Raw genomic sequence first — 16380 nt, forward strand, 5'->3', positions numbered from 1 at the left:
TTGTACTTCTGGATTTTGTGTTCTTTTGGAGCTGATTAGAGTTTGTTACGATATGTAACTAACTCGGATTGGTGTTTGGTTTTCTGGAATTGACGGAAGTTTGTGTTGAATTCGGATGAATTTGCTTGATTGCTGAGAAATCAGTGATCAATTCGAACGAATTAAGCTTTGATTGCGACGATTCTGGGAAAATTGATGGATTAGGGTTCAAGGATGAAGATGAATCTTCATCTTCGTTCTTGGAGGATTTCGGCTTTTGATTCTGTTAGGGGAGAGAGAAATTGTGGAAGTTGTTTGTGATGTGGCATTTTTGGAATGGTGAATCTGACTTTGACTTGAGTTGGCACTGTTTTATAGGTGCCAAGTGTGCCCTCTGGACCAATGAGCTTGCGCCATGTAGACCTGGACTCATAACAAACTCTTTGGACTGATCTGCAATTAACTAAAACTTGAGGACTAAACTGCAATTATGGAAAAAGGACTAAAAATGCAATTATTAGAAATTTTAGGACTAAAATGAAAATTAAAATAAAATTGAATTAAAATTGGTAAATGGAAAATAACGTAAAGTGAAACGATTAAAAATAACAAAACGGACTAAAATGAACCAACTACTAAATGAGGTACTTCAAAGTAACCTCTCTCTGTTAAAATTTTGTGGTAAATGACCAAAATGCCCCTAGGGACTAAAATGACTCGAAATGACTCCAATGCAATTTTTAAAAGGGTTTTGACATGGAATTAAGATAAGACTTTATTCAAATCAAATGGAAGTACTCAGAGACAATTTTTAGGGATTAGAGAGAGAGTTTTGACACTAGAAATTACTAAAATGCCCCTAGGGGCTAAACTGACTCAAAATGACTTCAAATGTAACTTTTGAAATGGACTTTAACATGAGATTGAAACAAGGACTCATACAAATCAAATGAAAAGACACAAACAACTTTCAAGGACTAAAATGAGTTTGAATGCAGGAAATGACTAAAATACCCTTTTTTCATGAATTTTGCAAATAATATTGAAATAAGATGCAGAGAAAATGCAGTTGATCAGAGACAATTCAAATGACTTGAAATGCAAGAAAACCCTTTGGATAGTTTTATCATGCAAGAGAAAAAAGAATTAAGTCAGTATTTTTAGGCCCAAAATTAGGGTATAACAACATGGAATACATCATGTAAACCTGACATAGCTGGTGGTAAAGCTAACTGATAAGCCACTGGACCGATACGCTTAAATATCAAAAACGGTCCCACATATCTCGTACACAATATCTTGGTTCTGAAGACACCTCTCAAACCCAATTTAGGTGTAACCTTTAATAATACATGATCACCTTCACTAAACTCTAAAGGTCTTCGTCTCTTTTCTGCATAACTCTTCTGACGACTTTGAGTTGTTCTTATCTTTTCCTGAATTGATTTAATTTTCAGAGTTGTCTCTTGAATGATTTTCGGTCCAATAATACTCTTGTCTCCAACTTCGGCCCAACATAAGGGAGTTTTACACATCCTACCACACAATGCTTCATAAGGTGCCATACCTATACTAGAGTGATAACTATTATTGTAGGAAAATTCTATCAAAGTTAAATGATTATTCCTACTCCCACCATCTTCTAGAATACAAGCACGCAACATATCTTCTAAGGTTTGAATAGTTCTCTCTGACTAACCATCAGTCTATGGATGATGAGACGTGCTCAACTTCAAACAGGTCCCTAAATCTCTATGGAACAAAAATGTGAAGTGAAAATTGGATCTCTATCTGACACTATACTCACTGGAACACCGTGTAACTTGACTATCTTTGAGATGAACAATTCTGCATACTGCGATGTTTTGTAGGTAGATTTAACTGGTAAGAAATGAGCTGACTTGGTTAACCTATCCACAATCACCCAAATTGATCATGACCTTTCTGAGTACGGGGTAAGCCTCCCATAAATACCATAGATATATGCTCCCACTTCCACTGCAGACTTTCTAATGGTTGGAGTAAACCTGCTGGTCTCTGATGTTCAATCTTAACTTGTTGACATATTATGCACTTAGCTACAAACTCTGCTATTTCCGTCTTCATGCCAGGCCACCAATAATCTTTCCTTAAATTGTGATACATCTTGGTAGCACTAGGATGAACCGAGAAACTACTCTTGTGAGCTTCCTCTAAGATCAGTCTCCTAAGTTCTGGATCATTCGGAACACATATCCTTCCTTCAAACAAAATCGCTCCATCCGAAGCCATAGTGAATTCTGGATAACTAATTCTTTTCTGTAATTCAACATCCAATTCCTGTGCTTGTACAATCCTGGATCGTAAATCACATGAAACTTCTACCTTGTGCAAGCAAATACCACTGTCAATCTCTGTGACTTCAAGGTTAAGGTCTCGAATTTTCTCATACAACTCACAAGCGTGCATCATAACTTTAGCTTTAGATAAGGCTTTACGATTGAAAGCATCCGCTACAACATTAGCCTTCCCTGGGTGATATTTCAAATCAAAATCAAAATCCTTTAAATACTTCATCCAACGTCTTTGCCTCATATTCAGATCCCTCTGATCAAACAAGTATTTTAACTCTTATGATCACTGAATAGTTCAAATTGCGCTCCATACAAGTGATGTCTCCATATCTTTAAAGCAAAGATAACCGCCAATTCCAAATCATGTGTAGGATAGTTCTCTTCATGCGTCTTAAGTTGTCTGGCTGCATAAGATATTACATTGTTTTCTTGCATAAGTACGCAACCGAGTCCTTTAGACGATGCATCACAAAACACATTGTATTTCTTCTTAGGGTCTGGAATAGTTAAAACTAGTTAACTTCTCCTTCAGAGTCCTGAAACTCTTCTCACATTCTTCATTCCACTCAAACGGCACTTCCTTTCTTGTAAGCCGCATTAACGGAAAAGCGAGTTGGGAAAAATTCATGATGAATCATCGGTAGTAACGAGCTAATCCCAAAAAGATTCGAACTTCTGAAACGTTCTTTGGTCTAGTCTAATTCTGAACAGCCTCTACCTTCGACTGGTCAACAGCTACACCTCCCTGAGAAATGACATGACCCAGAAACTTAACTTCGGACAACCAAAATTCGCACTTGCTGAACAACTGCTTCCCCCGAAGAATATCCAACACTATCCTCAAATGTTGAGCATCTTCTTGTGGGTTCTTGGAATAAACCAAAATGTCATCAATGAAGATAATGACAAATCGATCTAGGTACGGCTGAAAGATCCGGTTTATATAATCCATGAAAATTGCAGGGGCATTAGTCACACCAAAAGGCATAACTAAAAACTCATAGTGTTCGTAACGCTTTCTGAAAGCCGTTTTGGACACATCTGAAGATTTGATACGGATCTGATGATAACCCGATCTGAGATCAATTTTTGAAAACACTGCTGCTCCTTTAAGTTGATCTAGCATATCATCAATTCTTGGCAGAGGATACTTGTTCTTAATAGTCACCTTATTCAGCTGGCGATAATCAACACACAATCTCACACTGTCATCCTTCTTTTTAACCAACAACACTGGTTCTCCCCAAGGAGATACACTGGGTCTGATAAAATGCTTCTGAATAAGTTCTTCCAGTTGAAATTTTAGTTCTTTGAGTTCCAAGGGTGACATTCTGTAAGGGGCTACAGATATTGGTTCCGCTCCTGGGATCAAATCAATCGAAAACTCAATTTCCCTTTATAGAGGTAAGCTCGTGATGTCTTACGGAAAAACATCCAGATATTCACTAACAACTGGAACATCTCTGGGATTTACATCTGATTCTGAAGTTAACGTGAGCATGACGTAAAAACCCTTTTCTTGAGCACAAATAAATTGAATCATCTGATAAGTATGCTTAAGTAGTTCTGACAAGGCCACTCCTTCAACCGTGTTACTGGTAGGCATGTAAATACTTTTCTAGGAACACCCTATAAACACATGATTTGCTGAAAGCCAATCCATGCCTAATATTACATCAAGTTGCTTCATAGGAAGACATATTAAATCTATATACTAGGTCTTGCTGGACACGATGATAGGGCAATTCTCACAAACGTAGTTTGCTACAATTTCTCCATCGATGGCCGTAGTCACCATCATAGGGGGATTTAGTGACAAAATGGTTAATTGGAGAGTTTCAACACATTAAAAAGAAATAAAAGAACATGTTGCAACTCAATCAAATAAAACTCTAAGAGGATTCTGACCAAGAAAACACATACCGCCAATTAAGTTCTCATTAACTCGAGCTTTCTTCCCATCCAGTGAATACACCCTGCCCTTGCTCATAGTGGTATCCACACTCTTACATTTGTTCCTCCCATATGGACAATTTGCCACATAGTGTCCTGCTTGACCGCATGCAAAACAAGTATCGGTACCCATCCTACATTCTCCCAATAAGCCTTCCCAAATTTCTTGCAAGTTGGGAAAGTATTGGGTATACTGGTCTGCTTTCCTTTCAGAAGAGTAACCTTCGGCTTCAGTTTATCTTGGTGCCTATCACTAAGATTTCCTCTCTTCCTATCAAAAGCCGTAGAACCTTCTCTAATTGCTTTCTCAAAAACCCATTCAGCTTCCAGACTATTGTGCACCATTTCATCAAAGTTTGTCAACCTCTACTGGCTAACCACTGCATAAATTTCACCCCTCAGAGCATGCTTGTACTGATTAACCTTCCACATTTCATTACCTGCATACTCGTTATGAGTAGAGTAATGAGACAATTCTTCAAACTTCCTGGCAAACTCTGTCACCGACATATTGCCTTGCCTCAGGTGAAGGAATTCTTGCTCCTTTCTGACTTTGTATGTCATGAAAAGATACTTCTCCAACATTACTTGTTTAAAATTATTCCAGTTGATCTCCATCCCAGTGGTTATCATACGGCGTTGAGCGGTATCCCACCAGTCTTCTGTTGCGTCTCTGAATTGATTGGTTGCAAAGATTACCTTTTCTTCTTCAGTGCAATCAGCCATACGAAAAATCTTCTCCATATGTTTAATCCACCTCTTAGCTTCTTGTGGTTCACCACGACCATCAAATTCTATAGGATTATTTCGATTGTACTCTCGGAAGGCTGGATATCCATCGACTGGGGGGTGGTGGATGTTGTTGATGAGCACTTTGTCCTTGATGCATAGTTGCAGCCCATTGTTGTTGAGACTGAGCATTCTGTTGAATCTGTTGCTGCATCAACTGCATCATCTGTTGATTCTGCTGCATCATCTGTGCCCACATATTAGCGTCAGGATTGACATTCTCCACAACATTCTGATTACCCCTTGGTCGGCCTCGTCCTCTTCGTTCTCCAGACATTTTGCTCCAACTGTCGTATTTAAGTCAAAATGATCAGTTTCAGCTAAATATAACAATGAGAATAAACATCCTAGACTCATAGAGAACAACTACTTAGATTGTAATCTTAATGACCCAAGGCACGATCTGAAATGACCTGCTCTGATACTAAAATCAACACCCAAATTGAAAGTGTCTAGAATTTTCAATAAGTACGTTAAATACTGATATTGGATACATTAATTATACAATACAAACACGACATCAGTCGAGAATTCAAATACAAAGCCAACTTGAGTCTTATGTTACATTATTTTTTTCGCGAAGATAGTCGAATGAAACTTGATTACAAAATTCATTACAACACATCTCATAATATAACATATGCATCCATAAGCGAGACACAAGGTTGGTTCCACAAAAGAACGATTAATCCAAAGCTTTCTCCTTACCTTTTCCACGAGAAACCTGTGAACCTGAACAAAATGGAGTGGGATGAGACATAATGTCTAAGTGATTTCTACCTAATCCTAGGCTATAGGTAACCTCGGGAAAACCTACGGTTACCACGTGTCTACAATACAACCTGGCGGTTGATTATACGTGTGTAGCCATGCTTGCCTAGACGGTAGTGCAAACTAAATCCATCATAGGTTCGTATATTTCGTTAAAGGTCTTATTGATTTCTAGATGTCATGGCGATCAAGGGAACCTAACACCGCATTACCAAGATATGTTAAACGCACCAAGGCTGAAGCATATAATATAATATTCATGACATGATCTTAAACCGGACGATTGGAGAAACCTAGTTCGTCACTGGTATAATTTCATAGCTTGCTCTATGCATAATCCATTCATGTCTAACAGCGTATCATATAAAATCATATACATTCATTATATTAGAGTTAGCGTTGAACAACAATATTATCTAGATTTATTTTACGGAAAGCCCCGGGAGGATTAATCCCGAACACAATCCCATACGTAACCAATGAAACCAAAAATTAGGAATATCGGACTCCCTCAGCAACGTGTGGGCCCCCTTACAAGCTTATCCCATTCCCCTGGCGGGAACCCCTTGAGATCCCAACCTAACGTGGTTCACAAGAGACACGACACCTACGTCTTACTTATTATTCTTAGAAAAAGATTAACTAGCCGCTTCTCATCTTAGCATACATATAATTCACGATAAACGTTCTAGTTCTCGATAAACTATATCGAGGCTCTAGTTTCATACGCTTTTTCTTAAATTGAGTTCTACCCCTTCACATTTCGCATAATTCTCTCATAAGCCATTCTTGTTAATTAAGCTAAGATTTCCATGATTTTCATTTCAAGAATCATTTGATGTTATGTGCATTGAATAGATGTTGTTTTGGGGTTATAAAGTTGTAAAACGATGAAAGAAATGCTTCGGTATGCACCACCGACCCTACGTTGAGCCAACAAGCCAAAAGCAAGTTGGCTAAGTCAGAGATGTTTGCTAATAGCGACTTTTTCTGGGCATGGTTCTGTTGAATTTCGCTATTAGTGAAATAATTTCGCTAATAACGAGTTTCTTCATGTCTGTGGTGCAGATTTTCAATTTTTGACCCAAAACTCGTCCAAATTGATCCTGCAATGCACCAAAACATCCAACAACATATAGAAAAAATAATAAACATATTTCATGGCAATTTTAGCATATAATCATCAAGAGTTGACTTTGGGTACTAAAAAATATAACTAACAATCTTAGCATAATTCATAATTTTCTCATTAGGACTACTCGATCCAAAGGGAGATTTAGCTATCTAAGAACTCACCTAACAATTTTGTAACAGGAAGCACCAAAACCTAGCTTCTTGATTCTTTCTATGATAATCTAGAGTTGTAAATCAAGCTCCTTCTTGATCTTAGTTCATGTGGGTGCCAAAACCTAAGCTCAATTCATGAAGGAAAGAAGTTTTGGAAGTTAATTGAAGAGAGGAAGAGTGAGCCACGTTTTCTTAGCGAGAAGGAAGAGCAAAACTCTGTTTTTGTTTCAAGAGAGTGAAAGAACATGAAAAAAAGAAGGGAAAATGATATGTTATGGCACTAAATAGCCCTCGTGGCTATTAACCAATTTGTCTCTTGTCCTAAACGTGTTTGTTCCGACACTTTAACTTATATCGTGCTTGACTAATATCATTTGATAAACATCTCCATCATACTTGTTTCTATAAACTTTAGTCATGTGTCTCGCTAGACTGGTAATATTCCAAAAATGACGAGCGGGATATTACAATCAACATGGTGGGTTAATTTTCATATTTTCTACAAGAAAAATTTGTCTCCATATGATGCCTTCCAGATTTTTTGTGAGTTGTTTAATTCGTATAGATATATCAGAGAAAATCGCATATATGTCCAATATGTCCAGTTTTTATCCAACTCTTTTTTTTTGTTGTTGTTGTTTGTAAATGCTTGAGTATCATGGGTTTTGCGAGTTGATATTGAACAAACATACTACTTTTTTGGATACCTTCCAAATGAGCACTTCAAAATTGGAGGACATTGTAATCCTATAATTTCTGCTTGAAGAATTCATGAACGAGCATAAGTCATGGTTGGTGCTCCAATGGAAGGGAGGAATGGGACTTCATATTTTAGTTCGTTGTTTCGATTTATCGGTTTTTCATTGCATTGAGACTTATGTCAATTTTTTGCGATGTATTTGAATGATTTTATTGTATTATCGTGTTTTGTTTTTTAAATAATGCACAACATTTTTGAATATAATAGACTGCATTTTGTTGATTGTTTTCATTCTTTATTTTTTATGATCGAGAGAAAAAAAATTGTGAAATACATATCCATTTTCATTAAAATGTCACTTAATAATCGACGTAGGGTGTTGCGAAAATGATTGAGCTTAAAGTTTCATACAATGAACAAAATTTCAATACAAATAACAATGGGGGTGAAAGACAATTTAATGACATTTATATCATTATTAATTTGGTTGTCATCTAGACAAGTGCACTTCAAGTTTCACAATAAACTTAAATTCAATTTTCCACCTCCATTTCACACTCCACACCTTGCCACTCTTCATATTTTAGGTTATGATAATGGTTTTCTTTGTATCATTGGTGGCATTGCAAATATTGGTACCAGTACAATACTATTGAATCCTGCTACTCAGGATGTTAAGGTTCTTCTTAGTCGTGGTGAGCTTCTATCTATGATTGCTATGGAAACCACTTTTCATGGATTTGGCTATGACCATGTTAGGGATGACTATAAATTCATCCAATATGTGAATGTTGTGGAGGGTAATGACCCCTTTTTGGGAGATATATAGTCTAAAAACTGATTCATGGAGAAAAATCCATATTTGTATGTCAGTTGGTGCGTGGAGTATATGCTAATAGTGATGTGTACTTGAATGGAGCCTGTCATGGGTTAGTTGCTGTGATAATAAATCATAAAAAGACTATGTCTTTTCAAATATCAGTTTTGGGTGAACTCTGTTGGAACAAAATGTGTTTAACAATGAACCTTAAAGAATTTTGATGATAACAAGGTATTAAAAATTGTAAATTGGACTAGCTAATATTTGTTCAAGTGTACAGGACCATAGTTAAAAATGCACATCATATAAAGGTTCTGAAGAACAAAAAGAGAACTATGGACTAAAGAAAAGGGAAGCTTGAAAGCATCTGAAATGAAGTGCATCTGAAGTTATAAGTGCTCCTGAAGAATGATGACGTCATCAGAAGCTGAAAGTCATCAGAAGCTGAAAGTCATCAGAAGCGGATAGTTCAGAAGCGACTTCATCAGATGCTGCAGCTCATCAGAAGCTGATTATCACCACAAGTTGAAGATTCAAAGATCAACACTTCAAAAGCTGTCTATTGGATTCGAAAACACTACAGAAGACTAGTGGATGGTTGCAACGGTCATTTTGATGAAGATTTGAAGGCATTGGAAGCTTATCTTCAAAAAGCGTTGACATTGTACTTTGTACGAACTGTACAACCACCTTCTCCACTACTCTGTTTTGTGTCTACGCTACAGGACGAGAAAACAGCTCCAAAATAACAGCTATTGCCTGCAAAGATGTTCCTTCACAATGGGAATGGATTTCAAATTGGTTCTTCATAGGACAACAACCAAATCAGGCAAAAGATCATTGGTGAAAGATCAAGCTTCAACAACGACTCTTTGATGTGCTGGCAATTTCACAACGTCTCTTTCACACCTCTATATAAAGGAGTGAAGACTTAGAGATTTGGCAATGCTGAACGAAAGACTCTCAACATTTTTACAAGTGTCAAACCTCTGCTGAAATTGTTCTGCATTCACTTAGAATTTCTGTGTCTCAAAGTCATATCTTAGAAATTCTTAAGTCTTAGAGTCTGTATCTGATTTGTATTGTGAGCACCTCTGATTGTATATCAAGTGTTCAACCTTAAACAATTTTCTGTGTAATTTTGTTTAGAAGACTCTTGCAGTTGTGCTTGAGCAAAGGAAGTCTCTTACAGTTGTGCTTGAGCATAGAAGTCTCTTGATTGTGTTCTTGAGCATAGGAAGACTCTTGCAAGTTGTGCTTGAGCAAAGGAAGTCTCTTGCAGGTGTGCTTGAGCAATTGTAATCAGATATTAATCTTAGTGAAATCTCCTTGGAAGTGCAAGGGGGACTGGACTACCTCCGGATTGTGGAAGGAACCAGTATAATTGCTTTGTGTCCTTCTTCTTCTCTCTCTCTGTTTTTATTCCGCTGCGTTCAGATTCTGATTGTCACTTCAGAAGCTGTTTCACTTAGCTTCTGATCAGTGTGTTCAGTTTTTAGGAGAAACGAAGAATTTTTCAAAACGCAATTCAACCCCCCTTCTTGTGTTTTTCTCACCTTCAACTGGTATCTAGAGCCTTGGTCTGTTGTTTAACACTTAACCGTGCAACAGTAAAAGATCTGAAAAAAACATGTCTGGTCCTATTCCTACCCCTATTCCTGGTGAAACTAGCTATAATAATGTCTCACATGATTATAGTGATAGTAAGAAATCCAATGTTGGAAAAGTTCCAATGTTCAATGGAGATGCTGAAGAATTTTCTTGGTGGAAAACCAACTTCTATAGTTATATCATGAGCTTAGACGAAGAACTATGGGATATACTAGAAGATGGTGTTGGTAACTTAATTCTTGATGAAGAAGGAGCTGTTGTGGATAGAAAGAAACATACTCCTGAGTTGAAGAAACTCTACAAGAAGCATCATATTATCAGAGGAGCTCTTGTCACTGCTATTCCTAAAGCAGAGTACATGAAAATGAGTGACAAATCCACTGCTAAAGCTATGTTTGCTTCTCTCTGTTCAAACTATGAAGGCAGCAAGAAGGTCAAAGAAGCAAAGGCTCTCATGCTTGTACATCAGTATGAGTTAGATGAAGGATGATGAAACTATTGAGGAGATGTACTCAAGGTTTCAAACCTTAGTCTCTGGGCTACAAATCCTGAAGAAGAGTTATGTTGCTTCTGACCACGTGAGCAAGATACTCAGAAGCTCTCCTGCCAGATGGAGACCAAAGGTGACTGCCATTGAGGAAGCTAAAGATTTAAACACTTTAAGTGTCGAAGATCTTGTTAGTTCTCTCAAAGTTCATGAGTTAAGTCTTAATGAACATGAGTCTACTAAAAAGAGTAAATCAATAGCTCTTCCATCCAAAGGCAAGTCATCAAAAGCCCTCAAAGTGGTTGAATCTGAAGAAGAAGAACAATCAAGTTCAGACTCTGAAGAAGATGCTGCTGAGATGGCTATGATCTCCAACAGACTTCAGTATCTGGTTAGGAAGAACAGGAAGTTTCTAACCAGAAGGAGTAACTCCAGAAGCTCAAGGAAAGAAGATCAGAAGGGATACTTTAACTGTAAGAAGCCTGGACACTTCATTGCTGAATGCCCTGATCTTCAGAAGGAGAAATCAAAGGACAAGTCAAAGAAATTAACTTTCAAACCAAGCCAATTCAAGAAGCAGATTAAGCAGAGTTTAATGGCAACCTGGGACGATTTAGGAAGTGAATCTGGATCTGATAAAGAGGAAGCTGATGAAGATGCAAAGGTAGCTTACATAGCTACAGCAACTTCAGAAGCAGGATCAGATTTAGACTCAGAAGATGAAAATGAGGTATATTCTAAGATTCCCAAAGATGAACTTGTTGAGTCACTTAAAGAGCTTCTTACACATTTTGAAGTAAGAACCAATGAGTTGAAGGATTTAAAAGAAAAATATGCTGATTTGGTAAAACAACAAAAATCAACTCTATTGGATCTGAAAGCTTCTGAACAAGGACTTAGGGGCTTTGACTTCATGTATAAAACGTATGAAGATCAGCTCAGGTTCTTATGTCAGAAGCTGCAAGAAAAGTGTAATGAAAAACCTTTAAGCAACCATGAAATTGCTCTTGAAGATTTTATTATATCTGGCATTGACAGAAGCAGAGTGGCTTCAATGATTTATAGCATTTACAGAAATAGTGGCAAAGGGATTGGATTTTCAGGAGGGAAACCGAATGAAATCAGTCTCAAAGCATGTTGTGAATGCATCAAGGAAGGATTGAAAACCTTCTTTGTACCTGAGAGTGCTAAGTTGGAAACTGGTATTCAATCAGAACCTGAAGCTTCTGGTTCTAAGGCTAAGATTACTTCAAAGCCAAAGAACTTCAAGCCAAAGGCTATGATCAAATCTGATTCCAAGACTTCAAAGATCAGGATCCTGAAAAGATCAGAACCTGTTCCTTAGAGTCTGGTGAAACCAAAATCTGAGGTTCTGAAGTCCAAGTTTCAGAAGAAGACAGTTACTGCTTCTGAAGTACCAAAACCTAAGGTGATGGTTAATCAGAAGCAACCTAACTCACAGCACAAGGTACAAGAAGTGAAGAGTAAAGCCTTAATTACTAACCTTCCAGGACCCATAGGACAATGGGTACCTAAATCTGAAAATGTCAATGATGCAGGTATGTCTAAGAGCAGTGCCAAAGCAAAGATCATGGTACCTAGACAGCGGTTGCTCAAGATACATGACAGGAGAGAAGTCCATGTTCCTCAGCCTAACAATGAAAGAGGGAGGAAATGTGAAATTTGGAGGCAACCAGTCTGGCAAAATCATAGGTACATGAACTATTGGTAATTCCTCTACCTCTATTAATAATGTATGGTTGGTAGATGGTCTTGAATATAACCTTTTGAGCAATAGTCAATTTTGTGATAATGGTTATGATGTGCTTTTTGAGAAAACCAACTGTACTGTAATCAACAAGGAAGACAAATCCATTGTATTCAAGGGAAAGAGAGTTGATAATGTCTACAAAATCAATTTTTCTGAACTGGCTGATTAGAAGGTGATTTGCCTTCTATCAGTGAATGATAAGAAATGGATGTGGCATAGAAGGTTGGGACATGCTAACTGGAGATTAATCTCTAAGCTTAGTAAGTTACAACTTGTCAAAGGACTACCAGACATTGACTATCATTCAGATGCACTCTGTGGTGCATGTCAGATAGGGAAAATTGTGAAATCATCTTTTAAAACCAAAGACATTGTTTCAACCTCCAGACCCTTGGAACTACTCCATATTGATCTATTTGGAACAGTGAGTACAGCATCCTTATATGGAAGTAAATATAGATTAGTCATTGTTGATGATTATAGCAGATGGACTTGGGTGAAATTCATAAAGAGTAAAGATGTTGCTTGTGATGTATTCAGTAGTTTCTGCACTCAAATTCAATCTGAAAAAGAATCAAAGATTTTGAAAGTCATAAGTGATCTTGGTGGAGAGTTTGAAAATGAGCCATTTGAAGCTTTTTGTGAAAAACATGGAATTGTCCATGAATTCTCTTCTCCTAGAACTCCACAACAAAATGGGGTTGTAGATAGAAAGAATAGAACTTTACAAGAAATGGCCAGAACCATGATCCATGAAAACAATTTACCAAAACATTTTTGGGCAGAAGCAGTGAATACAGCATGTTATGTCCAGAACAGGATCTATATCAGACCTATTTTGGAGAAAACAGCATATGAACTCTTTAAAGGAAGGAAACCCAATATCTCTTACATTCTAAATAACAAGCTCTACCTAAAGAAATTTGATGCCAAGGCCCAAAGAGGAATCTTTTTAGGTTACTCTGAAAGGTCAAAGGCATACAGAGTGTATAATTCAGAAACACTTTATGTTGAAGAATCTATGCACGTTAGATTTGATGACAAAGAGCTTGAAGATAAAACTTCAAAGCAAGGTGAAAGTTTTACAGAGATACAGGTTCCTGAAGCTACTCCAGAACCTGATCAGATATCTGAATCTGAAGAAAGTCCAAAAGCTGAACCCACATCAGAAGCGCAAGATGAAGCTGCTTCTGATGAAGCACAAGATGGCTCACATCAAGCAGATCCTCCCAGAAACACATTCAAGCACAAGTCTTCACATCCTGAGGAGCTAATCATTGGAAATAGAGATAGTCCAAGAAGAACTAGATCATACTTCAGACAAGAAGAGTCAATGATTGGACTGATTTTAATGATTGAACCTACAACAGTTGATGAAGCACTATCAGATGATGGATGGATCTTAGCTATGCAAGAAGAGTTGAATCAATTTCAAAGAAATGATGTGTGGGATATGATACCCAAACCTCAGCACAAGAACATTATTGGAACAAAATGGGTATTCAGAAACAAGTTGAATGAGCAAGGAGAAGTAACAAGAAACAAAGCAAGACTTGTTGCACAAGGTTACAGTCAACAAGAAGGCATTGATTATACTGAAACATTTTCTCCAGTTGCAAGACTGGAAGCAATCAGGTTACTTCTGTCCTATGCAGTCAATCATGGCATAATATTATATCAGATGGTTGTCAAGAGTGCTTTTCTTAATGTTGTCATTGAAGAAGAAGTGTATGTCAAGCAACCTCCTGGATTTGAGGATATTAAATATCCTGACCATGTTTTTAAACTGAAGAAATCACTATATGGCTTGAAACAAGCTCCCAGAGCTTGGTATGATAGAGTAAGTAATTTCTTAATCAAAAATGATTTTAAAAGAGGTCAGGTTGATACAACACTCTTTAGAAGGACCCTTGGGAAAGATATTCTTGTTGTGCAAATTTATGTTGATGATATAATATTTGGTTCTACTAATGCATCTCTTTGCAAGGAATTCTCTAAGTTAATGAAGGATGAATTTGAAATGACCATGATGGGAGAGCTGAAGTTCTTCCTGGGCATTCAAATCAACCAATGCAAAGATGGAGTTTATGTTCATCAATCAAAGTATACAAAGGAGCTTCTGAAGAAGTTCAAGCTTGAAGATTGTAAAGTGATGAACACTCCAATGCACCCTACGTGCACCTTAAGCAAAGAAGATGAAGGAGCTAAAGTAGATCAGAAGCTGTACAGAGGTATGATTGGTTCTTTGTTATACCTCACTGCATCTAGGCCAGATATTCAGTGTATACTTGTGTGCAAGATTTCAATCAGATCCTAGAGAATCTCATATGACTGCTGTCAAGAGAATCTTCAGGTATTTGAAAGGAATAACTAATCTTGGACTCCTTTATAGGAAATCCTTAGATTATAAGCTAATTGGATTTTGTGATGCTGATTATGCTGGTGATAGGATTGAAAGAAAGTCAACCAGTGGCAATTGTCAATTTCTGGGTGATAATCTTATATCCTGGGCTAGCAAAAGAAAAACTATTATTGCTATGTCTACAGCAGAAGCAGAATACATTTCAGCTGCAAGTTGTTGTACTCAACTACTTTGGATGAAACATCAGTTGGAAGACTATCAGATAATTGCTAACAGTATTCCCATTTATTGTGATAATACTGCTGCTATTTGTTTGTCTAAAAATCCAATTTTGCATTCAAGAGCTAAGCATATTGAAATCAAACACCATTTTCTCAGAGACTATGTTCAAAAAGGAGTTTTAGATATACAATTATGTTGGGTATTTGTATTGGCTGCATTATTGCTAAAACAAATATCCTTGTTTTGTAAGTTGGAACCAATGTTCCAGCATGTGGTTAGGCAGCTCTGTGAGATGTTGGATACAATGTTCCAACATCCTGGCATGGTTCAGTGTGCCTGGGTTCTGCCTTATCTGTACGCGTGTAGTTTATCCATTAAGGAAATCGTATTTCCTTTTACTTACTGACCAAGTAACGCGTATATCTTATTAGAATCAGCTGTGGAATATTACTAAAATAGACATTTTATTTTAGGAAATATTTGTTACGATTTGGAATGTTTTAATATAGGTTCCGACATATTAGGACTTCCCAGATTTGTTTCTGATTCTGTTTTGTAGGTTTGCTGAACCGGTCTGCAAGTTTACTGAAGCCCAATGATTTATTTAGCCCAAGCTGCTTCAGTATAAAAGGAAGACTTGAAGACCTAATTGCTCATTCAAGCTGTCACGCTAAAAAGCTTAGATTTTTAGGGTTTGAGTCTTCATGTATTCTACTCTTATCTTTACTGTGTTCTTGCTAGTGTCGTGTTTAGATACTTGTTTAGGACTAGTTTTTTGAGTATTGATACTCTTGTGCACCAAACGGAAGTTGTGAAACAAGGTTTGGTTGTTTGTGTTGGAAGGTAACTTCTATCTTTTGTGTTTGAGGTTTGATAGGTCACTGGGGCAGTGACTGACCATTAGGATAGTGAGATGGGATCTCAGATCTAGGAGTTCCTAGATTGAAGTCTAGACGGGTAGGTCCTAGGTCATATAGTGTAAAAGAGGAGTTTGCTGAGAGCTATTGAATAAGGACTACACTTGTAGATTTCCTTCCTGGCTTGGTAGCCCCCAGATGTAAGCGTGTTGTGCTGAACTGGGTCAACAAACTTCCTGTGTTCTTTATTTTTCTGCACTTTAAATTCTTGTTTTATTTTCTGTTTATCGCATGATGTTGAAACATTAATCGGAACATCGCAAACGTTTAAACATCTGACAGAACCTAATAAAACAAGTACGCTAGAATTTCAATTGGCATCAGAGCAGGCACCCTGCCTATTTTAGGGTGAGCTCCAGGGAGTTCTATTCTAGCACT

At 37.3% G+C, this 16380-nt stretch overlaps 1 protein-coding gene across 1 annotated transcript; it reads left to right on the forward strand.

Moving 5' to 3' along the window:
• The first annotated feature begins 8251 nt into the window (after positions 1-8251).
• Positions 8252-8641, forward strand: LOC146921640 (uncharacterized). Its single transcript, XM_085711355.1, has one exon. It carries the CDS (start codon positions 8252-8254, stop codon positions 8639-8641), a length of 390 nt encoding a protein of 129 aa, XP_085567481.1.
• The last annotated feature ends 7739 nt before the right edge of the window (positions 8642-16380 follow it).

Source organism: Medicago sativa, chromosome 5 (assembly GCF_051527215.1).
Source record: "Medicago sativa cultivar Bolivia chromosome 5, Bolivia_mono, whole genome shotgun sequence".
NCBI lineage: Eukaryota > Viridiplantae > Streptophyta > Magnoliopsida > Fabales > Fabaceae > Medicago > Medicago sativa.

Bases quoted from the DNA above. Each gene is read 5' to 3' on its own strand.
- LOC146921640 (XM_085711355.1), top strand. From the start codon at position 8,252: ATGGGGGTGAAAGACAATTTAATGACATTTATATCATTATTAATTTGG.